Genomic DNA, 25832 nt, shown 5'->3' with positions numbered 1-25832 from the left:
ATGTCAGCAATAATTACAGGTCACTGTTCCCTGAGCTCAAGAAAAAACATGGTTTTCGGAAGGCGATAGCCCAGAAGGAATGTCAAAGGAGTTCTATTTTACTATTTTTAGACAGAAGACAAATCATGGCCTATGGTAGCTACAAGAAGAGAATCGGTTTGGCATCGTCTCTGAACTGTCCCACTTGCGATTGCCCTTCAAATCCTTCCCACGTAATTTTTGAATGTCCAGAATATGAAAATGAAAGAGACAAACTGCTAAAATATCTGAGCAAAGTCCCAATCATTTCCAAATTAATAAACTTAGAATCTGTCCTAATAAGCTACAATCCATCAGCTTTCAACGTAATCTATGGATTTCTAAACGTTTCTTTTTGATTATCTTCAACCATGAAAATTTAGATGATGAGAAGATGATGGAGCTGAATGAGTGAGTGCAGGCGTGCGGCGAGGACCTGGTCCTGGTCAGCCGATCCAGCTCGACAGTAAAATGAAAATAGAAAACTTCATGGGTAATATGCCAGCGTAAACCCCCCCCCCAAAAAAAAAGTCTCTTTTGAATAAATTATAAAATTGGATTTTGAATTTTTATTGCTTGGAGATGCCAGAATTTGAGGATTTATATATATAAAATTACTTCAAACTGGGTGGTTGAGTGGTTAGGATGTCCAACTCGTGGCACTCTAGCGGTTCTTGGTTTGAATCCTATCATAAGTTCATGGCTTTTGAATAGAGAATAGTTCAAAAAATATATTGCAAAGTGGTTTGACACCCAATAGGTGCGGATGTTAAGCCCTCCTGCATGACTGGAATTACTTCACTTATTTACTTTATAGCCTCAAGCCAATAATAATGATGATGATTTATCCATAGAGTTATAATATAAACAACACATGATATTTGTAACAAAAAATTTAGTAATTGTAAATTATATTGAAATACAATAAGAATTATTATTATTTTTTGGTGGTGTTTCAATGAATAAATTAAACTAATATTGCGGTGAGGTGGAATCTGCAGTTTGATCATCTCCGATCATCTTTGTTTGCTTATTTTGCTGATTTTGGTCCCGTTTTACTTTTAACAATTTTATAAAAATGGACTGACAAAATAACAGGACAACCACTGAAGATGGTGAAATACAGAAACCAGTGTGAATAAGCAGATCAGAAATGATCAAGAAACAAATAACATAATCATCAAAGCATTTCTATTATATAAAAGAAGCTTATGTGAAATGTTTACCTCCTCGACCCAAACAATAGGCATCATAATGCTTGGAAATTTTCTCGTGAGTCCTAGATTTGCCTGAGTTACTTTTAAATTGAGCTGAATCCTCACTCGAGCCTCCAATGGCACTCCAAGTTTCTGTCAATTAATCATCGTTAATACAGAAAAAAGGCTAGAAAATTAATTATTTTTAATAGCAATATCTAGTTACCTGTTGAATTTTTACAATTGTCTCATGCTTTTCCTTATTTGGATTGAGTCCTTCCACGGCATTTGTTATGCTTTCATCTTTCACTCCATAGAAATGAGGGTAGGATGTATAAACAGGTGCACCTATAATATTAGATATTTTGTAAGGATTTTTTTTTGTCTGGTGTGGAAGTTACAGCTTTATTAAAAAGAAAAAAAATATGCTTACCAAATTGACATGGGCTAATGTCCTGGAAACCATCAACTGGGCAGTCTTCACTACCAGGGCAATAACATTTATTGTCTTCATACGTATCACCCGAAGTGAATAAGTTATCATCAGGGGTGTAATGGCCGACTTTTATACCGTCTTTCACCTCATCGTATCTGTATCGAAGAGGCCATACTCGGCAGAGATCCTTATCAAAAATGTTAACTACATCTTCATGCGTTATATCTCGTGGTGGAAAAAAAGATCCTGAAAATATCGATGTTGAAGCTTGAAAATAGTACAACCAGATGCGAATTAATGTGTAGAATAAATACCTTCAGAAGCCCTTATGGAATTACAAGGGGCATCATCCCAGTACGGCAGATTGTCCAATCCGTTCAATTTATCAAGGAGGCCAAAATCTTTCATGCTCGTATGACCAGTATATATTGTCTCAATATCACTTATAAGAGTCGTATTTCGCTAAACAATCAATTTATAAATTTAGAAAGAGATCAAAGGGAATACCATAATTTGCAGTAAAAATATTTACCCCGAGCAAAAGACCCATTTTAGCAGGAGGCCGCATCCCCCTTGGGTAAAATTTATGAGCCAAATGCACGAGTTTTTCCTCATAACCAAAGAGTAGCTCATCAGGGGTTAAATGATTAAAAACAGACATTCCATAAAATGTTCTTAAAGCCATTGACAACGGAAATAACATGAATGAGGGTAGATTTGCTGTTTTGGACGACAAAGTCTGAAAACAAAAAACTTGCTAGCAATTACAGCGATAATATAGAAAACACTTGTTAACAATAAGTTAAATAACACTTAATAAAAGCTTTAATTGATTAAGTTATAATAAAATAATTTTCATGTTCACATACCAGTAATGGAATATTAGGGACAACCAATTTTATATCTTTCCTCAAAGATCTTTCTGGCACAAATTTGAGAATCTTTTTATGTTGAAAGCTAACCGTGCCGTTATCGTAGAACTGAACGTTCACCTTCTCCATATCTTCTCTGAAAAATAAAATAAAAGTTAATTGTATTCACTAATTTCATGATCCGCTTGACCAATTCATATATTACAATTAATTAATGTTTTTAGTTGAGATAAAAAAGTCAATGGCACGAGCGGGATTCGAACCCACAATCTTCAGCTAGATACGCCGCTGCTCTACCACTTAAGCTATCGTGACCTCGATTGAAAAATGGCAAAAAGGAGGGAAAATTCAAAAGGTGGAGTTAAGGTGGGAAGTTGGTGTCCAAGTGGATCGAGGTCACGATAGCTCAAGTGGTAGAACAGCGGCGTATCAAGCCGAAGATCATGGGTTCAAATCCCGCTCATGCCATTGACTTTTTTATCTCAACTAAAAACCTTAATTAATTGTTAATTGTATTATTTTTTCACTTTCTTAACAAAGTTGGGATTATAAAGTGACAGTAACAAATTGTGACACAAACAAAACAACTTTTTACCGTTTCATTGATTTTTTAATATTTTTATTGTGGTGAATACCAGAAACTGGAGGAGTTTCCCCTAAGCACTGTAGCACTAAATAGCTTATTGTACTTCTTCCTGGCTCCATTTTTAGGAGCTCGTGTGTGAATTGAGCCCCTGGTGTGCCGATGTTCTTGTATGAGAAAAACTCATTTTTGAATATGTTGGGGCCAAATTCAGAGTCGCTGATCCCGCTCCAGACATTCCAATGATGTGTGCCATGTTAATTTTCAATGGACCTCCATCTTAGGGGTCAGCAAAATGGAGTCAGTGGGAATCAAATCCATGAACGTGGGATCTACTAGCCAAAAGCCTGACGCCTTAACCATTCGGCTACAACGGCCCCCACTTGCATTAATTTTATATGTATTCAATTTTGAAAATAATGCCAGGCTGTAATTGGAGGAATATTGTCAAAATGAGATGAATGTTTAGAATTTTTTGTATTTTGACAACATGATGATTGTCTCCCACTTGGCTATTATTGTTTTAAATTATTGTTTTTAAAACGGGAGTTTCCCTGAGTTAAACTAAGTCTATTTGGAGTCAAAAGAATTAGACAAAATTGAGATGACCCTTAATAGTAACAACTGTTGTGTTCTGTGGGATATACCTCATAATAGTGAACACGAATAGCAAATTACTTGAAAAAAGGAAATAAAACAGGAAAACGTCTAGCAAATATTCTTCTCTTGTATAAAATTTATACAAGTTAAACTTTGAATTTCTGTCAAATATGTTTTAGATTTGTACTTGATCATCTTGATGATCAATGATGATTGGAAAATACCAAACTACACTGCAGAACAAAATATACTAAAAAATCTTAACTATTTCTTAAAATGAAATTATTCTTTTATTTTATTACTTATTTTCAAAAGAGTTGACAGAATACAGATTGTTGTTTAGGTCCTAATCATTAAAAATCATTTTATGAGCTGAGACTGGTTTGCAAGTCATAGGTACGCAATAATCTATCAACCCTTCAATCCTCCTAAATTGGCCTAATGTTGACCCTGGGGTCAAGGAAATCTGATTATTGTCACATTAAAGCTGATTTTCAAATTGTTTCCCTAGTAGTAATTAGCTAATGGTTTAATGATGATTACTCAGTTCTGTTTGAGCTTTTGACGTCAATCTTTTCCAAAATCATTATCCGGTATTGAATTTACTTAAATATTCTACGACAACAAATGAGAGATTCTGACGCCTGGACTATCAAAATGACATTTAATGTTCCGACAGTTTAAATTAAGAAACTACAAACACATAATCAGGGATATAAATTTGTTTAATTGTTAAAGAAGAACATCAATATTATTTTCAAATAGATGAAATATGGACTAAACAAATGGTCTAACATAAATAATTTTTTTAATAATTCAAATCAAGAAACTAAAAAACAAAACAAAAAAAAACAATTGTTTAAATTTGTTTTAATAATAAAGCAATTTGCATTTGAAATATTTAGGTTAAAAGGATGGTCTAACTAGGAATCGCGTTTGCCAGGTGATATGAACCTGTAACTTGATCTTCGTCGATCATCCTGGTCTACCTAGTCTTGTGACACACAATATTTAAAAAAAAAAATTACTGCCAAGAATGTTGTAAAAGATAAAATCAATGTTTATATAATATAGAAACCTAGCATTAAGTATATTTTGTGAAATATTGTATCAAAATTTGTGACGTTACTTGAACCTACAGTTTGATTATTGCCTATTCATCCTGGCCTACGTAATTTTGGAGATTGCTTCAAAATGTTAAAAAAATATTGAGTGTTTAGAATGTTCTGTAAATTAAAAAAATCGATTTAGATATAATGTATAAATCCAGTATCAAGTCAACCATTTTGAGATATTGTGCCGAGGTTGGCGAATTTGTTGAATAACCATTGCTGATCATCCTGGTCTACCTATTCTTAGGACTTATGATGTTTCACAAAACTTAATTAAGTACCAAAAATGCAAGAATGTTGTAGTAATTGCAAAAAAAAAAAAAAAAACGCAGATACAATACAGAAAAATGGGATAAAGTAATAATTTTGATGAGATATTATGTATATATGAACCTGTAGCTTGATCATTGCTGATAATCCTGGCCTATTCATGGAAACAGGTTCAAAATGTTCCATAAAACAAAATTATTTTTTGAGTGTTATGAATGTTGTACGAACTGAAAAAATCAATGTAGAGACAGGTGATGTACAAATCCAGTCAACAATTTTATGCTATTGTGTTGAGGTTAGCGAACTTGTTGCATAATCATTGCTGATGATCCTGGTCTACCTATTCTTGGGACTTATGATGTTTCACAAAACTAAATTGAATGTAAAGAATGTTGTAGAAATTGAAAAAAATAAAACTAAGGCAGAGACATACAGAAAAATGGGATAAAGTAATAATTTTGATATTATGTAAAGGTTGACGAGAAGACATGAACCTGTAACTTGATCATCCTGGTCTGTTCAAGGAAACAGGTTCAAAATGTTAAAAAAATTTTTTTTGAGCGTCATGAATGTTGTAGGAATAAAAAAAATCGATGAATATATTTGTATCAATTTTATAAGTGTTTTTCTCACTGGTTTTGTCTGCAAAACACGTTTCTGCGTTTAGTCAACCTCAGTGGTTGGTCAGCGCGTTATTTTATTGCTGTTTCTGACCAACTATATAAACTTTTGAATATTTAACGGCGAAAGTTGTTCCATTTGGATTAAAACGCTTAAACTGCAGTATTCGAATTCAACCCTAGTGCGTAGTGGGCTGTTAAAAAGTTCAGAGCGTTCACCGCCTCAGGGTGACTGTTGGTCAATGCACACGTTTTACCGGGAAGGCAGAAGCCTTTTTAATTTATATCTTCGGTATTTCCTGGGATATTCTGCATTTCTTGCCCAACTAAATTTGCCAATGCGTTATTGCGCAATACAATATTAAAATTTTGATAAAATGTGATTTTTCGTCACGGTTTGAAAAACGATTTCTCAAGGGTCAGACGGGCCCAGTCGTCTAAACCGCAAATTATTTTAAAGGTTACATCAATACCCACGGGTTTGGTAACACACTTTCGTGCTCATCTCGCACAGGTGAATGCAAAAGAATTTTCGAACGATTTCATACATTGATAATCAAATATAAAAAAAAAATCCTCCGCCTGGGAACTCTCTGCTCCTGCACCTTGACCCGTTTTATTAAAGTATAAAACATAGTTTCATTTTAATTAGCAAGCAGTAGGTTGAATATAGTGGGCTACACTTTGAATAAAACTACGCATGTAATAAATAATTCGTGCAAAATAAACTCAGTACTCAGAGAGATTTAGACACTCCACGGTCTTAGGATAGTTTATCGGCAATTTAATTATTTATTATTGGCCCGTATATTTTCCATGTTAATAATAAAAGCGTCTTTTGAAAGCCTGTGTGTTCGTCGGACATGCCCACTATACGTCAAAACTTCTTTCAATTAATTAATCTTTATGTAAGGTTTTTGTTGAGATAAAAAAGGCAGTGCCACGAGCGGGATTCGAACCCACGACCTTCGGCTAAATACGCCGCTGCTCTACCACTTGAGCTATCGTGACTTCGATCCACTCGGACACTAACTTCCCAACCCAACCACACCTTTCGAATTTTCCCTCCAAATTTATTGCCATTTTTCAAGTGTATGTATGTTTCAAATGTCGTGTAATCTCTATCATATGTCACGATAGCTCAAGTGGTAGAGCAGCGGCGTATTTAGCCGAAGGTCGTGGGTTCGAATCCCGCTCGTGACACTGGCTTTTTTATCTCAACCAACATCTTACATAAAGATTAATTAATTGAAAGATGTTTTTTGGTCAATCGGACCACGAAATCTAATAAATTTTAGCAAAAACGTCGAGCTTAGTACACAGAGATTAGGCGAACCAGAGACGGGCAAATTTCTAAATTTTGGTTAATAAATATTGATATTTATTCAATTATTTAATCTTTTTATGTAAGGTTTTGGTTGAAATGAAAAAGTTAGTGTCATGAGCGGGATCCGAACCCACGAACTTTGGCTACTCTAGCCACTTGAGCTACTACTTCGATCCACTCGGACACCAACCCCCCAGCCGAAGGCTGTGGGTTAGAATCCCGCTCGTGACACTAACTTTTTCATTTCAACCAAAACCTTACATAAAAAGATTAATTAATTGAAAGGAGTAATTTGGTCAATCAGAGCACTAAATATAATGGATTTAATATTGATATTGTTTAAACTTTTCATTTAAATTTCACACATCTGATATTTTCTTATTGCAGGAAGAAAACATGGATTTATTTATGTATCTACTACGATTTACAATTGACCAAATAATGGGCCAATTTTTCAATATTTTCGAATGAAAAAGAATGTTAGTAGTAAATTTAAATATAATAATTACGTTTTGATTAAAAAAAAACTTCCGGCAGAAATATTTCGTGACACAGATTAACAGCCGAACTTGTTTTTTTTTGTGTTCTGTTTCATCAAAATATTCGATAAAAGGAACAGGTTCGTTTGCTAAAATGTTGACCGAATATCGAAATAACTGGGAGTCATCGAAAAGGCGCATTGCAATAGTGAAAGCGACCGTTAAGACCTGACATATACCAACACACCTATGTTTTCCTTATTTTGCGTTCCTGTTTAGGATATTGCAGAGCCCATACGCAAGAATGTAAAAAAAATATTACTAACTGTTAACATATGTACAGACATGAGAAAATATATGTAAAAAATTAGCTTAATAATTTTTATAGTCAGGCTGAGAATAGAAGGATTCACCATCTTTTTTACAGTTCAATTGAACGATGAAGGTGTTTCAAATCAAATAAAATCAAAGAGTTTTTAGAGGCAAAAATAGTTTACATTTTTCATAAAAGCGTCATATTACTTCATAAATAGTTAAAATATATCTACATAATACTTAAAAATTATAAATTATTAATTACCATAATTCATAAATGACATCATATCATAGTTCTAGTCCAAGAAAAGCCAGATTTTCTTGTAAAATTGTTTTAAATTCGATTAGTTCATAGATTTTATTGTAAATTCACTAATTTCGTGGTCCGCTTGACAAATTAATATACTGCAATTAATTAAGGTTTTTAGTCGAGATAAAAAAGTCAATGGCACGAGCGGGATTCGAACCCACGATATTCGGCTTGATACGCCGCTGCTTTACCACATGAGCTATCGTGACCTCGATCCACTCGGACACCAACTTCCCATCCCCGCTTAAAAAGTGATGTGTAGTGTTTAGACAGGGCGAATTTTTCCTTGCGCCAGGTGTACATGACATGGGATAAGAGCTTTAATAAAGACTCGGCGGTCGCAGTCTGCACAGGAAACAAGCTCCGCGCAATAAAGAAAGATGTAAAGAAATGAGAATCCTCTTCCTGACCTTCCCGAAAAGAAGAAACCTTCCTAACCCGGCTTCGAATTGGCCACTCCCGTCTCACCGATAGTTTGCTCCTTGAAAGAACCCCTAAACCTCTATGTCCACTCAGTAAAACTACTATCACAATATCCCATATCCTAATAGATTGTCCTTTATACACCTCTACAAGAACCCTTCACCAAATCCTCAAAGACCTCCAATCCATACTAAGCAACAACTCAACATCAATAAACAAAATTTTTAACTTTTTAACAGACATCCAACTAATAGATAAAATTTAATATCCCATCCTCTCAATTCTTGTTTCCTTTGCTGGTTTCTCGTGTTGGCGGTGTGGCGCAGCTGACTTCTGGCGACGCCCGTACGGGGCCTCGGGTGCTGGTTAGTCTTGGGCTGGATCGAGGGGTGCCACCCCGCACTCTGAGATCAAGGCATCTCCAGCGAGCTTGGAGGAGGTGTACACCGACCCCTCTTCGATAAATATGATTAAAAGCATCAGTTGCGTGAGGTCCATGGCGTTCCGTTCTTTCCAAGCCTGGGGCTGCCATTACGCCGTGGTTTGTGGGGCTTCGCTCTGATGGGGCCGGGCTGCACCATTGACTTGTATAGACTCAAGGCTCAATGACCAATAAGGTCGCAGTCTTTATTTAAAAAAACGAAAAAACAAAACGCCGAGGGCAGCTGTCTCTATATTCTTCCCGAGAATCTCTCTCAAAGTTCTCTTTTGTCCTCTGAATCCAATAGAGTATCTTAAATATGACCTATAAAGGGCATAATAAGCTGTTAGCAGTTGAGTGGTGTATAACTTTCAATCTCTTAAGTCCGAAACGCGCAGCAGTTTACGCACCAGAAAAGTTTGTGACAGTCAAAATGAAGGATGTAAGTTCAATATCCCAAAACTTTGTACTATCCACGAAATCGAATTGCCCACTCGAAACAATAATCTGTTAGGGAATTTCAATGCTAGGGGTTCTTGTCCAGCTGAAGATTAAGATGATTTAGAATCATTCAAGTCAAGCTTGTTAAAACAAACCACTAGGTTGCACTATAAAATATTTCATGAGTTAAGTATAAAACAGAGTATTCATCAGCTTAGTTAATCAGGGTCACTGAGGTAGGCATGCAGGCGTTAACGTAGAACAGAAACAATAGTTTGCTCTCATGAGTCAGTCTCACATTATCATTCTTTTTGGGAACCGATCATGTGGAACCATTACCAACTAGTATTTCCTGTGGACCGTCTTCCGTGGAGTATGCCGAAGTACATACGTGTCTTCTCACCCTATGCACCTCCAACGTAGTAAGAATATCTTGACGACGAAATGATTTGGGTACATCCAGGAATGTCCCAATACACATTTTTCTCAACCATAGCAGTGCTGATAGTTTGTTAAGTCAAAAAGTCTTAGTGTCTCTCGATTTGCCTTTCAAAAATCCATGTTGGGACTTGGAAAGTGATCCACTTTTATTTTTTTTAAACCGGTAAGATAATCATGCATATGTTCGAAAAATATAGAAAGTACTGTAAGAAAAGGTTGTCTATAGTTTTCCTTGATCACCTTTGTTGTGGATAGGGATAATCAACACATGCTTAAAGCGTGCGGAAATCGAGTGCTTAAGAGATGAAAAAGATTGAATATTTATGGGTAATTCTGAGGCATTTATGCCCATTTCAACTTTGCAAATAAGAATTTTCGAAAGTTAATTGGTTTTACCTTGAAGGTAGGACTTGGCGACTTTTTAATTATGTTGTAAATTAAAAAAATCACTTTTTTTTAGTACTAAGGATGGTCTCATATTAGAACGTACTATGTACAATATTTGATAGCCTTTTTCGACCAACTTCGCACTAACTTTCCAAACCTAAGGAATTTAATCATCCCTCTCAGACTGGAAGTGACTTAATCGTGCGATTACGCGCATTCACTTGTGACTCCATCCCAGCAAACTGGGATTTTTTGTTGCACAATTTTTTCACATTTTATGTAAATGAAGTTTGATGTTAAAGAAAACTTGAGCGTATGCCTGTGTGTCTCTAATAGTCCCCTGAAACTCCTTGAATAATATTTATCAGTCAGAACTCTAGTCACAAATATTGGAACAGTTTATAGTTCTTCTTTACGCGTTGAATCGGGATTACCACAAGGTACAGTCTTAGGCCCAATTTTGTTTCTTTTATATATTAATGATTTTTTGAAAATTATTCTCTTGAAAAATATTTAGTTATGCAGATGATACTTTCATCATTTTCTCAGGTGATAATTTAATTAATTTAACTAAAACTATAACTAATGATATGAAAATTATTAATTTTTGGTTAAATTCAAACTTTCTACTTTTAAACACAAAAAATGTAATGTATTACACTTTTTATTAAAAAAGATAATGAATACTAATAATTTAAAATTTGCTTTTCATACTTGTGATGATAATGATGAGTTTCTTCTTCTATTCTTGGTAGGCTATTTTTGCTTACAGTGTTAGATATCTTCGTGTGATATTGGACTTAAATTTGAGATTTAAGTCACATACTGATTCTTTAATTTCCCGTCTGAAAAAGCTCTTTTATAAATTTAGAATTTTACGCAACTTTATGAAAATGGAACTCTTAAGGACAATATATTTTTCTCTTGCACAATCCACAATAGCCTGTGGTATTGTTTTCTGGGGAGGTACTAATAAATGCTAGAGACTGTGGATGTACCAATAAACTCACTTCTTAAAATCATTTTACGTAAAAAGTATAGATATAATACGAAAAAAATATACAGTGAATTTAAAGCAATGAATCTATACCAAATCTTTTTTAAATGTTCATGTTTGTATATTTATAAAAAAAATCTTGTAACTAGTTACATCAGTGAATACATTCACATTTTTACAATGTAAAGACTACGCAATATTACAATTTTTCATTAAATATGGCACTTCGTATTTTTTATAAAGATAGGATCATTATTCAAAATTTCTAAACATACAAAGAACAAAAAATTTATAATTTTAAAAATTTTAAATTGTAGTTAAGATATTTTAAAGCAAAGATTTAATTTGGCTGGCTTTTTTCATACTACACTTTTATTCTGTGTTATGTTTGTTTGTCATTATGCTTTTGCAAAGATATATTCTGTTTATTTTTCTGAGGACAAGTTTGCTTTTTGAAAGCAGGCAGGGAAGTACCAAAATATTAATTTTTGTTGTAAATTTAAAAGTAGTGTACTTTCTTGTAAGTAAAAATTTATAATTATTGTATACATAATTACCAGTAATATTTTCTCTTAGTGAATAGTTCGTTTTTTTATTTTTTTTTTTGGAAAAGTCTGCCAGACGTCATACATATATGCCATTACACTTTGAGTACCATTCAAAATGTAATTTCTTTCTTTCTTTTTCTTCGTTTTCTTTTTAAAATAAAAAGTATTTCAATCAATCAATGAAACAATTAATGATGAACGTCTCCGACAAGTTTGTTTAAATATGAGAGACGAAGGATGACTAAATTAGTTACAGTCGTACGTAATCGGTTCCAGTGTGAGTCCAGCCACCAAATGACGGGAAATAAAATGTCAAAGAAAAAACTTCCGAAAAAAACAACCAAAAACGGGAAGTGTTTCGAGTTACATAATTGGAGTGGACGTGTTCTTGGGCTATTTTTGTCTTAAATTAACAAGATTTAGCAATGAGTGTTTTGCCGGCAATCGAAATTTTCGTCCCGCTCTTGGTTTGGCTTGAAATCAAACGAAAAAACGGGCTTCGAAGCCGAACAGAAGCTCGAAAATATTATTGCAAGGTTGGCCGGTGTGAAAATCTACCTTTTGCAAGGTCGAGATGTTGTGCTGAATGGGTATAATTACAGCGCCCTATTCTCGCCCACTACGCTTGCAAAATATCGGGGATGGAAAATGTTGGCAAAAGGCAAATAATTTTAATTTAAACTGCTCGTTTCACCGCCCCCTTTTTCGAATGATTAGTTGGTTTCATGTAGAAATGAAAAAATAATTCGTAATTGACGTTCGAATTGTGAATTTTTTAAGGAAAGATTTTTATATTGCACAGTATTTGCGGTAGGTAGAGGAACCTCTAAAACATCTTACCGTTTGACTTTCTGAGCTCAGTGCATCATTGCTTCTCCATCGTCAAATATGTATATTTGACCGAAACTCGCAGTGTTTTTAACACTTATAAGACTTATAATATCTTTGATATTAGCTGCACCTTGAACCGACATGGAATATGGACTACTTCCTTTTATATCTGCATTTTGAGCATGACACAAAAGCGAATAGATTGTTATATTTTCCGTAAAATATTTATCTCTTTGGATCCTTATAAAAGGCTTTTTAAAATTCATCGGGATATCGAGATCAGGTAAAACAATTTTACCCTTACAATTATACCCAATCGACAAACTTCTCCAACAAACGATGCAGTAGGACACCAAGAGCATATAACATCCATATTTCCTACATTAAAAAATTCGACATCGTAATGTTGCCTTTTATCTCTCCCAATAATTAGCCTTTCTTTGAATTAATTTTTTTGCATTCTGCATATTATGCAATTTTTCTTTTTTGCGTTTGTTAGACGATTCTTTTAGATCGTGATTGTTATCATTGGAAATTGCATTGAAAATCAAATACGTAATAGTGACCATGAAAGCCATTCTTTGTATAAAATAATGAAAAAAAATCAGCCCAATTTGGCCGATTGTGGTTGTATTACTGTCCCGAATAATGTTTGAACGCTTGATGTAGACCCGTTTGGCGGCGACAATTCGACATTGCCACCAAGGTTACCTTTCATTACCTTGATATATTCATATTTAATGATCTTATCATAAAGATCTGATCCTACAATGAAATTGCAACATTTTTTCCACTCGGAAACAACTTGGCCGACGATTTGTAGGCTAACTCGTCCCATAAATGCACAACGACAATGTCCTAAATAGACAGTTGCCGTCGGCACTAAGAAGTGCTGATTAAAAGCTGATTAAGCTGTTTTACCAGCTTAAGTTTAGTATTTTTATTTTTACGAGGGTTCGCAACAGCAGAGGTCATATTAACTTAGGAGTATCCGTGTTTTTGGAAAAAAGAAAAACAAAAAACAACTCATTTGTAGGTTCAAATGCAGGGCCGCTGGATTCGAACCCGGGACCTTTACGTTACAAGCGCCTTAGCAATTGCGGCCACCGACGTCCCCTAAACGTTTAACCCTTAAAAGTGCTGACTGGAATTTGATATGTACATGTTGTCAATCGAACGCGTATGAAATTCTGAATATCTATTCTCTCGAAAAAAAAAACAGGGAGAGAGAGAGAGAGAGAGAGAGAGAGAGAGAGAGAGAGAGAGAGAGAGAGAGAGAATTTTTGTGATAGATTTTAGATATAGATTTTTGTGCTCAATATGTTATATCTATTCGTTTTACATTGAACTACGTATGTATTTACTTCAAATTGCCTATTGGAATAAATATTCTATTTTACTGAATAATTGAATAATTAAAAAGTAAATCACTAATGAAATAAAATATGTGAACAAAAATACTTTTTCAGTAAAATGCAGTACAAATTATGATTTATAAATTGTAATATATATATAAATATATATATGTATATATATGAGAGAGAGATATTTTATATGTACATAAATATATATAATCTTAATCTCTCTCTCATATATATATACATATATATATTTATATATATATTGCAATTTATAAATCATAATTTGTACTGCATTTTACTGAAAAAGTATTTTTGTACACATATTTTATTTTATTAGTAATTTACTTTTTAATTGCTCAATTATTCAGTAAATTAGAATATTTATTCCAATAGGCAATTTGAAGGAAATGAGGTTAGAGAGAGAGAGAGAGAGAGAGAGAGAGAGAGTCAGAGAAATCGAAAAATAGATAGATAGATAGATAGAGATAGATAGATAGATAGATAGATAGAAAGATAGATAGATAGATAGAGAGAGAGAGAGCGAGAGAGAGAGAGAGTGAGAGAGAGAGAAGAAATGATTTAAAAAACTTTCGTAACATCGAATTGTAAGGGAGAGATGGAAGAAATGATTCGTAACTGCGCTCGAATTTTTTAAATTCGATTGGCCTTAAATAGCTGTTATGTGAAAATGCCTTAATACTATGTGAAATACAAAGATACAACCCTTGAGGAAAATCGTTCACAAATTTAATCCGAACAAAAAAACATAAAATAGCTTATTTCCCGATTAAAATAAGTGCTGATAGCAATTTTTCCATTGATTAATCTTTATGTAAGGTATTGGTTGAGATAAAAAAGTCATTGTCACGAGCGGGATTTGAACCCACGACCTTCGGCTAAATACGCCGCTGCTCTACCACTTGAGCTATCGACTTCGATCCACTCGGACACCAATACCTTACATAAAGGTTAATTAATTGAAAAAAGTTAATTGGTCAATCGGACTACGAACACTAATGGACTGATAGCAATGTTTATCAATTAAAAAATTAGGCTTATTTTGTCGAAACGATGTTCCTCTTTCCAACGAAGTACATTATGACATGGTTTCTTGAAGTTTAAACTGAGAAAATAGTGAGAGAAGTGAAAATTTTTATTAAAACGTTTACCGTCCCCCTATCTTTTTCTTTTTCTACACCATTAACAATGGTATGGGTCCTTCTCTCTCACGGACTTCAGCCAAAATGTTTTTAATATTGTAGAGAGATGTATTGTTTAACGAAAGTATTTTCCTTAAGAAAATTAAAACAATGGCCAAGTTTGGTGGGTTATTTTAAATCGTGACACCATCTCGCACATAAAGGATAACAATCCAATTAGCCTTTCATGAATTTCAATGGTGATTGCCGTCAGAGCGTTCCGCAGTTAGGATAGATACTTGCAATTTCGAAACTGCCGGATGGCAATCCAATTGCGTATCGGCCCCGTCCCCAGTCGATCTGCGATGCTGTGACACCGATGGCAAAACACGTAAAATCTATAACGCAACCGATCGAACCCCCCTCCGACATGGAGCCATTTCATAATGTTAATGATGTCTGTACGTACAATGGGACCGACAATGGTGGCCGGCTTACATTGTGACAGATATGAACCGCAATGTTAAATCTTATATAATGATCGGCATAATTGCAGAAACGGGCCCGTTAAATATTGCCCCGGTGTGCCAACAATGATCCAAGTTCGAAACTCACGGATTGCCCTACCCTGCAATTTAACCTGTTAAACTGCAAATTGTAACGTTCAATTCGAGATGTGGAAATCGATCCGGATCGGATTTTTTAGTCGAGTTTTCATATATCGATCTATCAAATATTGCATGTATGACATCGGCCATCAATCTGGCAAAAAGTAATCGCCTTTTTGAAATATTGTGCATACTTTCCTTAACTAGCCTTAAATTACTTAAGAAAAAAATAGTAGGAAGGTAGATTAACCAAATAGTGCCATGGAAAATATCGACATTTTATATCTTTAAATCCATTATATTTAGTGGTCCATTGACGAAATTAGTTCTTTCAATTAATTATTTTGAAAAATGGCAAAAAAGAGGGAAAATTCGAAAGGTTGTAGGTTGAGACGGGGGATTGGTGTCCGAGTAGATCGAAGTCACGACAGGGATGGTAGAGCAGCGGCGTTTTTAGCCGAAGTCGTGGGTTCGAATCCCGCTCGTGGTATTAGCTTTTTCATTTCAACCAAAACCATACAAAAAAGATTAATTAATTTTATATCTTTGTTGTATAGCCAAATTATATCGATATAATGAAAATTGGTAGGGAAAATACAGCATTGATACTGTTTACGCCGATCGCCCTTTTGAACTCTTCTGGATGTCTCCGGCCGGTCGGCGAGTAAGTTGTTGCCTAGAGTTACTGCCGGAAACATCGTTGTCTTACCCGAGTATTTAAACCCCGTGTTTGTGCGCAATTTATGTTTTTGCCCTTCCCTTTAAAACGGAGAAAACTCCTTTAAGAAATAGGCAAAGGGTTGAAAAGGCTTATTGGTCGTTGAAAAAAAGATTGTCTCGCTATGAGAACATCAAACTAGCCTACCAAGCGTTTTTACGTGAATACGTGAATACTTAGATCTTGGTCACATGACTGTGGCAAGTAAGCCTAGTGATTATGTGCTACCACATCATTGCGTCACTAAACCTACTAGCTCTAGCACTAAAGTGCGAGTTGCGTTCAATGCCTCAGCAAATGATGAATCTGGGAAAAGCCTGAATGATTTGCTGTGTAAAGGCCCTAAGTTACAAAAGGCTTTACCTGACTTGATAACCCAGTTTCGCCAACATAAAATTGCCCTTTGTGCGGACAGCCAAATGTGGAAATTACTTTGAAATCATTAGAACCTAAGAAAAAATAGACCCTGAGTACACATATCGACACAATAAACCCTTTTCCCATTTTATTTTATTTCCTTCTTTTACAACTGCATAAGAATTGCAAAACTTAAAAAATGGAGAAATGTACCAAAAATACACATATACAAAGTATATTTGCATGCACAACAGCGATGCCTATCTGATTGAAAATATCGATAGTAAATCTCTAGTGGTTAATACCAAGAAATAAATTGGCTTTAAAATATGCATATTTTGATCAAATCAGTTATCGATGTTTGGTATAATAGCTATACCGCTAATAAATATCGATACAAAGAAAATTGTTCAGAAAAATATCGCTATTACGAAACGTGAAACATTGATATTATAATATACATTTTAATTGAAAATTATACGTTTATAGCTTACAATAAATATTGGTGCTACTTATTTTGAAATGGTGGAAAAACAGATTAGGTAACAATTTTCATGGTACTGTGGTAAAAAGATCGGTAAAAATATCGATTTCTATATTTGAATATTGACATTTCCATATGATAGGCTATAGACATATTTTATCTTAGCCGTAACGCTAATAAATAATTTTACAAAGGCAATCGTTCAGAAAAATATCGATTTTATGAAACGTGAAACTTGGCTTGGGGTTTGGTGAGCGTGATGCTTTCGACGAGGGACCAAGGCAAAAATATTGAAGTAACATTTAAGTTCAAGTTTTTACTATTTTATTACTATTTTGTGTCGGAAATCTTTCATTTTAATAATTTGGTGTTGGAGAGAGGAAGTTGAAGAATAATTTTAATAATTTGTTGAAGTCGTGAGGAGCGGTCAAGAATGAAGTAATTAATAAAAACACCTTTTTCATTTATTTTTTTGATATTTCGACCTTTATTTGGGTCATCTTCAGAGCATAAATTGTGGTGCTATTCTTGTGGTGTCATACTGGTTTTGTGTGAAAATGTTGCCTACACACTGTTTCAACACTTTCACGCAAAACCAATATGACACCACAAGAATAGCACCAAATTTTATGCCCTGAAGATGGCCCGAATAAAGATCGAAACGTCGAAAAAATGAAAAAGGTGTTTTTATTAACTACTTCATTCTTGACCGCTCCCAACGACTTCAACAAATTATGAAACAACAGGTCACTAAGAAATACACAATACAATACTAATTTTTCTTCAGTTAATTGTATCTAATAAATTATGCATATAATTTATTTCATTTTACCTGAATGTTCGTAACATAATTCATGAGAAGAACTAAATAGAAGTAATATTTAAACAAAATACAAAAGGAGGAAATTATTTTTTAACTTTTATTCTTTTCCATTTAATATGAAACATTAAATGTTCACGCTGCTAACATACTTGGAATGTTAATTTTGTTTTAACGGATCCCATGAATCAGTAAAACCGGACTTATTCTCCCGAGAATCTGTCTACGTGATGATCTGATTGTAGGCATGATATTATGATACAAAAATACCACCTTTGATTAAAATATGAAAAAAAAGGAATCGCGTCTACGTGACCGGCGTCTCGAAAGGGTTCAAACAACTTTATACCCCTGAGACGAAAACGTTTAAAGTTTCAGGAAAACGTGTAAAATGCAATGAATCCATGGATAAAAAGCAACAGGGACTTGGGAGAGGCTGACGGCCGGGCGAACTTTCACTCGGTACTCTGACATCAGGGTCAGGTACCAAGTTCACGGGCGAATCAGGTCAATAAGCGACGAACTTGACGGCCGGCTCTTAATTTTTTACTTGCGTGACTTTCTTCACTTCTGTTTTTTTCTCTCGTAACAATTCTAGCACGGCGCGTTTCTTAGACAGGCGGAATGGCGAGAGACGTGATGCCCGTTTCACAGATTCTGCCAAGGGGCTGTTAATAGGCGAGGTAATTTTTAAAACGTCTTTATGCAAGTCAATTTTACTTTTGTTTTAGTTTATCGCTTTTCCACTCGGAATTAAAATTACATAATTAGTTCGAACGATAGACGATAGATTATATAAAGACGGGAGATCAGGGATGAATCCACGAAGGTTAAAAAACTTCTATCAGGACCAAATCATGAAGTTTTTTAAAGTAAGTTTTCTAAGTCCTTAGGAAGGCGGTAAATACAGCCGAAAGCTAGACATTAGAAAATAAGTTAGTTTTTTTAGTTGATTAATTCCTGATCTTCCATCTTTATAATTTTTCATCGATGATGAAAGAATATTTTTTTAACATGCAATATTTTTTCATGTTAAACTTATTCAAATGATTTAAAAATTAAGCATCCAATTTTATCATAGTAAATCAACCCGTTTTTATGAATTTAAACATTTGTTTTCTACGACAGGCAAAATAGTTTAGATGAAAAATAAAGAGATACATTAATTCTTTGAACATGGAACTTTTTCTACTAAATTAAATTACTAAATAATACTAAAAATTAAGAAACATAACAAGTAATAATACATTAAAAAAATAAATAGTAACTCACTTTTTTTTCAATTTTAAAGATTTTTTCTACAACAAGCAAGTTTGTTAGACGGAAAAAAGTCGAATTTACTTAGTTCTTAGGATGTGCAACATTTTTAGATGTTTAGCTATTAAAAAATTCAAATGAATTAACAATTAAGCATCCAACTTTTCTCTCGTAATAAATAATTACGTTTTTATGATTTTAAACATTTTTTTAAACCAAGCAAGTTCGTTGGATAGATAAAGCTGAATTTACATAGTTCTTTGAAGATTTTTTTTTTAATTTACAATATTTTTTCATGTTAAATATAATCAAATTATCTAAAAATTAACCTTCCAAATTTTTTCATAGTAAGTCAACACGATTTTATGATTTTAATAATTTTTTTCTACACCAAGCAAAATAGTTTGGACGAAAAAATAAAGGGAGAAATTACTTTCTTTAACATGAAACATTTGATAATAAATAAAATTAATAAATAATACTAACAAGTTAAGAAAAATAGCAAATAATAATAAATAATGCTAAAAAAATAAATAGTAACTCACGTTTTTTTCAATTTTAAAGATTTTTTCTACAACAAGCAGTTTGTTAGCCAGAAAAAATTCGAACTTACTTAGTTCTTAGAATATGCAACATTTTTAGGTGTTTTGCATATTAAAAATTCAAATGAATTAACAATTAAGCATCCAACTTTTCTCTCGTAATAAATCATCACGTTTTTAAGATTTTAAACATTTTTTCCACACCAAGCGAATTCGTTGGACAGATAAAGCCGAGTTTACACAATTCTTTGAACATGCAACATTTTTAGTCGTTTAACATATTAAACAATTGAAAGGCTTAATTATTAATATTAAATCCAATTTTTGTCTCATAGTAATACATCACGTTTTTATGACTTTAAACCTTTTTTTTCACACCAGGCGAAATAGTTTGGACAAATAAAGGGAGAAAGTAGTTAATTGGACATGCAACATTTATAAATATTTAACAAATGAAAAAGCTCAATTGGTCGAACAATTAGTTATTAGACTTTATTTTCATAGGAAACAATTAGGTTTTCGATTTTAAACATCGTTTTTTATATGCAAGAAAAATTGTTTGGATGGTCAAATACAGGGAGAACTTAGTCCTTTCAAGACGTAAAATTGTTTAAAATTAATCTTTCATGTAAGGTTTTGGTCGAAGTGAAAAAGTTAGTGCAACGAGCGGGATTCGAACCTACGACCTTCGGCTAAATACGCCGCTACTCTACCACTAGCTAAATCCCGCTCGTGGAAATAACTTTTTCATTTCAACCAAAACCTTACATAAAAAGATTAATTAATTAAAAAAGTCATTTGGTCAATAGACCACTACATATAATGGATTGGTTAACATCTATCATATTAAAAAAAAAAAAAAAAACTAAAATGATCTAACAAGAGTATTCAGCTTTGATTTCACAGTAAATAATCACGTTTTATCATTTCAAACATTTTGTCTACATCAGGCAAAATAGGTTGGATGAATGGATAAAATAAAATTTATCTAGTTCTTTGAACATGCAACATGTTTCATGGTTACCATATTAAAAATAATAAAATGACCTAACAATTAAGCATCCAGATTTATTTTCATAGTAAATCTCATTTTTTTAATTGTAAACTTTTTTTTTCTCCAGGCAAATAACTTGGATGAAAAGACAAAAGAAGAATTTAGTACTTTGAACAGACAATGGTTTTACATGGTTAATACATTAAAAAACATTCACATGTCTTAACAATCAAGCATCTCTTTTCATAACAGTTAATCATCACGATTTCATGATTTAATTTTTTTAGAACGAGGCAAAATTATTTAGATTGACAGATAAAGGAATAATTATTAACATGCTACATGTTTAACATATTAAAAAAAAATTACCTAACAATTTACCAACTTTATGATTATAGTAAATCATCACGTTTTTTACGATTGTACTTAATGTTTTCTACTCGGGCAAAATAGTTTCGATGGAAAGATAAAGGGAGAATTCAGTTCGTTCAACTTGTGACACCTTTAATGTATTAAAAAAAATCAAATGACCTAATAATTAAGCATCAGGGGGCGTCGGTGGCCGCAAGGTTTAGTCTTTGACACGGCGCTCATCACTGTAAGGTAATGGTCCCGGGTTCGAATCCAGCGGCCCTGCATTCGAATCCGACATACTTACAAATGGGCTTTTTTTCAAAAACACCGGCACCCTGAGGGTTTATATGACCTCTGCTGTTGCGAACCCTCGTAAAAAAAAAAAAAAAAAAAAAAAAAAAAAATTAAGCATCCAACATTATTTTCATAGAAATAGTCGTTTTTCTGATGTATTACATTATTTTTCAAAGTTGCTTGGGCTACTAGATACAACACCCAGCAAATCGTTTTGGATGGGCAGATGAGTTTTTATTTTTGTGGATCATTAAATAAGGATTAAAAGAGATTTATCATCAAAAGCAAGGAAAAATGAAAAATGTCCTTTGTTTCTTCTAAACTTTACACTAAAAGACGACTAAGTAAAACCTAGCGATAATTGGCGGACCACGATAGCCAAAATTGTATTTTCATCACAATTCAAGGAAAATTTTAAATGGAAAAACAACCCATAAAATTCGTCCGATTACCCTGGTTTTCTTGAATGGTTCTTTCCTCGTTATCATCAATCGGTCTGCGTTTTATTTTCTCGGTTATGCCCCTTTAATTATTTTGCAAAATTTGAAAGGTGATAAAACCATCGGATATAGGCAGATAGAAAACGATCATTCAATTCATCAATCAAAATTCATCTCTAATACCTTAACAAAATATCACATAAAAAAGTTCTGGCTTTTAATTTTGTAGTACTGCAAATTTATTTGATTTACTTAACTTTTTCAAACATTTTGAATAAATAATACAATAATTATACAAATACTGTTTTTGTATATTTCCTTTATATCGGGAGAAAAATTTTTAAGTTCTAAAATGTTCTAATTTAGTACAAATCAAAATTAATCTAGAACTGTACGATTCTTTAAATAAACCTTTGCACTTTTTTTAAACATTATATTTTATACTAAAAAAGACGTAATTATGATGAGGGGTCGAACTTGAAAATTTTCACTGATAATAAACGTGTTCTGTTTTTAAATGAAATTTAATTACTAAATAATAATGTAATATTTAATTACTAAAAATAGTCAATAAAGAGCAATGCATTGCAAAATGTAAAGATCCGATTTTTTTTGTATTTTATAAATTTGTTATGTAAGTGTATAGCGAGGCTTTAATAACTTTATAATTTAAATGAAACAATAAAAATTTAAATCGGGTTTTTTGGTTTATGATTACACAGATTCCAGGTTACGTCGACACTTTATTCAGATGAACCGGACCGGGGGTTGCATAAACTATAAATTTACACATTTATTATGTAACTTCCGGTTTTTGTGGTAATCCGACCTTTTTTTTTTATACTAAAACGGATATAGATTTCAAAAGAATTCAGATGCTCGTTCACGAAAAACAGTTCACTGAAGTTTCAAGATCCTTGTTTTTGTCACGAAGGGAAGGCCGATTAAGTAATACGACTTAAATTATTCCTCGCCCACCTTTTATTCATCTGCATTTCACATTTATTGACCAAACTGAAGAACGTCTTCCTGCTTGAATGGACAGTCATCCGAATCTTGCCCAATCCAGCCGTGAACAAGTCAATATTTAAATGGCGCGGGTGTGGCGTGGTCGGGAATAAGAGCAAGGACTTGCTTTTATAACCGAACCAAAAGCAATTTGTAGCACTTAGCATTTAAAAACAATCACAAATTATTGGTTATTAAATGAGATTGTATTAATTTCCGACGATTTTATTTCAGAATCAGGCAAATTTGGATCATCCTTTTGGACGCACTAAGACCAGAGATATTAAAACAATCAGTTATTCTGCTTGTTTAATATTATTTTAATATAATTGAAAATAGAAGACGAATCAACTTTCTTCCGGCAGCCTCAGGGAGATACTGAAAGGCGACAAATACTAAAATCTTAACCTAATCCTTTCTCCCTTTCACTCTTACTCACCATCTCTCTTAAAAATAAATGATCGTTTGTTATGTAATACACTAGCAGGCAAAAAATTGCATCCAATTGATTTTTTTCATTTTCTCGATGAAAGAAAATTCTGCCCTTAATTTGTCTCATTGTTTTTAGTAATAAATATTTGTTTATGATATGTTTTAAATTGAGAATGTCAATTAGAGGTAAACTCACTTAATCCTTAATCCAAAGCAAGGATAATTTAAATCTTTATTCAGTCTATTTGAATTCTGAAGCAATAAACTATTTAGTTTTCATCTTTGTTTTCTTAATTTCAATTTTTAAACTTCAAAATGCCACTTAGCGCTGAGGATGTTGGCGTGGTGTGGCGCTTATTGATGATGGACGTTCCATCAGGTATTGCTATCGGACTTCCCTACGAAACACTGCGAGACGCGGTAAGACGTTTTCGAGAAAATGGGTCCTACCATAGAAGGCCCTGTTCTGGAAGCCCTAGGGTAACACAACCAGGATGACCATTTTTGACTTTCAGAATTTTGCGAAACCGGCAAATTACTGTTGTTCAAGCGATTCATCAGCCCTAAGAAGTTCGAGGTGTTCAAATTTCTGAACGCACTGTTCGAAGAAACACGACATTTGAAAAATGGCAAAAAGGAGGGAAAACTCAAAGATGGGGTTGAGATAGGAGGTTGGTGTCCGAGTGGATCGAGGTCACGATAGTTCAGGTGGTAGAGCAGCGGCGTACCAAGCCGAAGATCATGGGTTCGAATCCCGCTCGTGCCATTAATTTTTTAATCTCAACTAAAAACCTTAATTAATTGTTCGAAGAAGATTGAATCAGTATTGACTGAGGGATTTGCGCCTCGTAAGAGGATCAAAATTGACCAAAACACACAGAGTTGCACGGCTCCTATTTGGTCGAGAACTCAGCCATTGGTCTATGGACGATTAATCTGCTGTACGTTTTACAGATGAGAGTGGATTTGCTCTCATGAGCGTGAAAGAATGTGGAGAAGGGGAAATGAAAGGTACGAAGCCTGTAGTAATTTTTCCCAGAGCCAACCTTTTCAATATCTCACTGATGGTGTGGGCGGGCATTTCAATGGAGAGTCGCACTGAGGTGGTTCTTGTTTGTGGAGGGTCTTTGGCGGCCACTCTCTATGTGGATGTTTTGCCTATCCTCGTTGAATTCAGCGACAATCCTATTCTAATGCACGATAATGCCTGTCCACATGTCGCTCACATAGTACAAACGTACCTTCAACAGCATAACATCAGGGTCTTAGCTTGGCCAGCCCTTCTCCAGACTTGAACCCCATCGAACATTTATGGGATAACCTCAAAAGACGAATAAGAGCACGTCCATCACTTTCTGATAACTCCACGATCTTAAAAGGACTCTTCGTGAAAAATGGGCTAACTTCCAGCAAAGATACGTTTCCAGACAAGGCGTCTTCGAGATGTAATTAAGGTAAGATGAGGAAATACAAGATATTGAAATGTTAATTACAAATCTAAAACAAAATTAAAACAAATTTTAACTGTTCGACTTTTCTTTTTTTCATTTTCCTTAGCAATTTACATTTTTTTAAACTTTTTTACACAAAGACTCAATTATTAAACGTTAAAAAACGCCAAACTTTGATAAATATATACAAATCAAGTTATATTACAGGTGGGTGGGATTTTTTTTGCCTGTTAGTGTATATTGTATTAACAGAATTAACAGATTCTGAAATAAAAACCTAACATGTATACTCATGTCTTTAAAAATAAGGTGTGTCAATTATGCCTTTTTAGAATTCAATTCAATTCATAATTCAGATTTAAATTTTTTCTCATCAAGTCATAATATTTTCAAATCATCAATAAGTTCAAATAGATAAGTTGAAGTTATAATAAATTTCAGTTATTTCGTTGACACCATGTTAAAGTGACGAATATGGATTTCTCCACTTTTCACATTCGTCACTTTAACATGGTGTCAACGATTTGATATGTTAAATTTTTTTATTTGATCTGGAAAATATATATAAAATCGTAAATTATAAAAAAAACTAGTGGCTAACTGAAAGGCCAATGGAAATGAAGATCATCTCTTAAGGAAGTACTTAAATTCATTTACGCACAGGATCGCACACGTGCCCAACTTCTCCCCGAAATGTGTCACCCCGGCAGATATTTTTCTGAAACACTTACGACTAATTTATTACTATTTGCTCGTGTTCCCTTAACTACATCCTGGATCGCTGTTTTTAAATATAATCATTTTGAGGAGTTGTAATTGAGCCGAGAAACAATTTGCCTGATTGGAATATTGTTACACGTATAAACGATGGCACATAACGACCGTTAGAAGGCTACACGGGGAAAAAATTGCCAGCCAATTAAAAGCATCACCCGCTTAAATGTTA

At 33.7% G+C, this 25832-nt stretch overlaps 1 protein-coding gene across 4 annotated transcripts in view; it reads right to left on the bottom strand.

Annotated features, from left to right (window-relative positions):
* The window catches only part of LOC106669863 (scavenger receptor class B member 1), a 142154-nt gene that overhangs the window by 1872 nt on the left and 114450 nt on the right, over window positions 1-25832 (bottom strand). For all 4 annotated transcript variants that reach the window (XM_014399680.2, XM_014399679.2, XM_014399681.2 and 1 more), the window contains 6 exons: window positions 2520-2658; window positions 2183-2389; window positions 1965-2112; window positions 1648-1896; window positions 1441-1562; window positions 1245-1367 (listed from right to left, as the gene is read on the bottom strand). In XM_014399680.2, the coding sequence (XP_014255166.1) occupies window positions 1245-1367; window positions 1441-1562; window positions 1648-1896; window positions 1965-2112; window positions 2183-2389; window positions 2520-2658 (988 nt within the window). The remainder of the gene's footprint in view (window positions 1-1244; window positions 1368-1440; window positions 1563-1647; window positions 1897-1964; window positions 2113-2182; window positions 2390-2519; window positions 2659-25832) is intronic.

The sequence above is a fragment of the Cimex lectularius genome, unplaced genomic scaffold (assembly GCF_000648675.2).
Source record: "Cimex lectularius strain Harlan isolate CLEC.00 unplaced genomic scaffold, Clec_2.1 scaffold76, whole genome shotgun sequence".
Classification (NCBI taxonomy): Eukaryota; Metazoa; Arthropoda; class Insecta; order Hemiptera; family Cimicidae; genus Cimex; species Cimex lectularius.
Note: the sequence above shows the minus strand (reverse complement) of the source record. Positions and strands in the feature narration are given on the sequence as shown.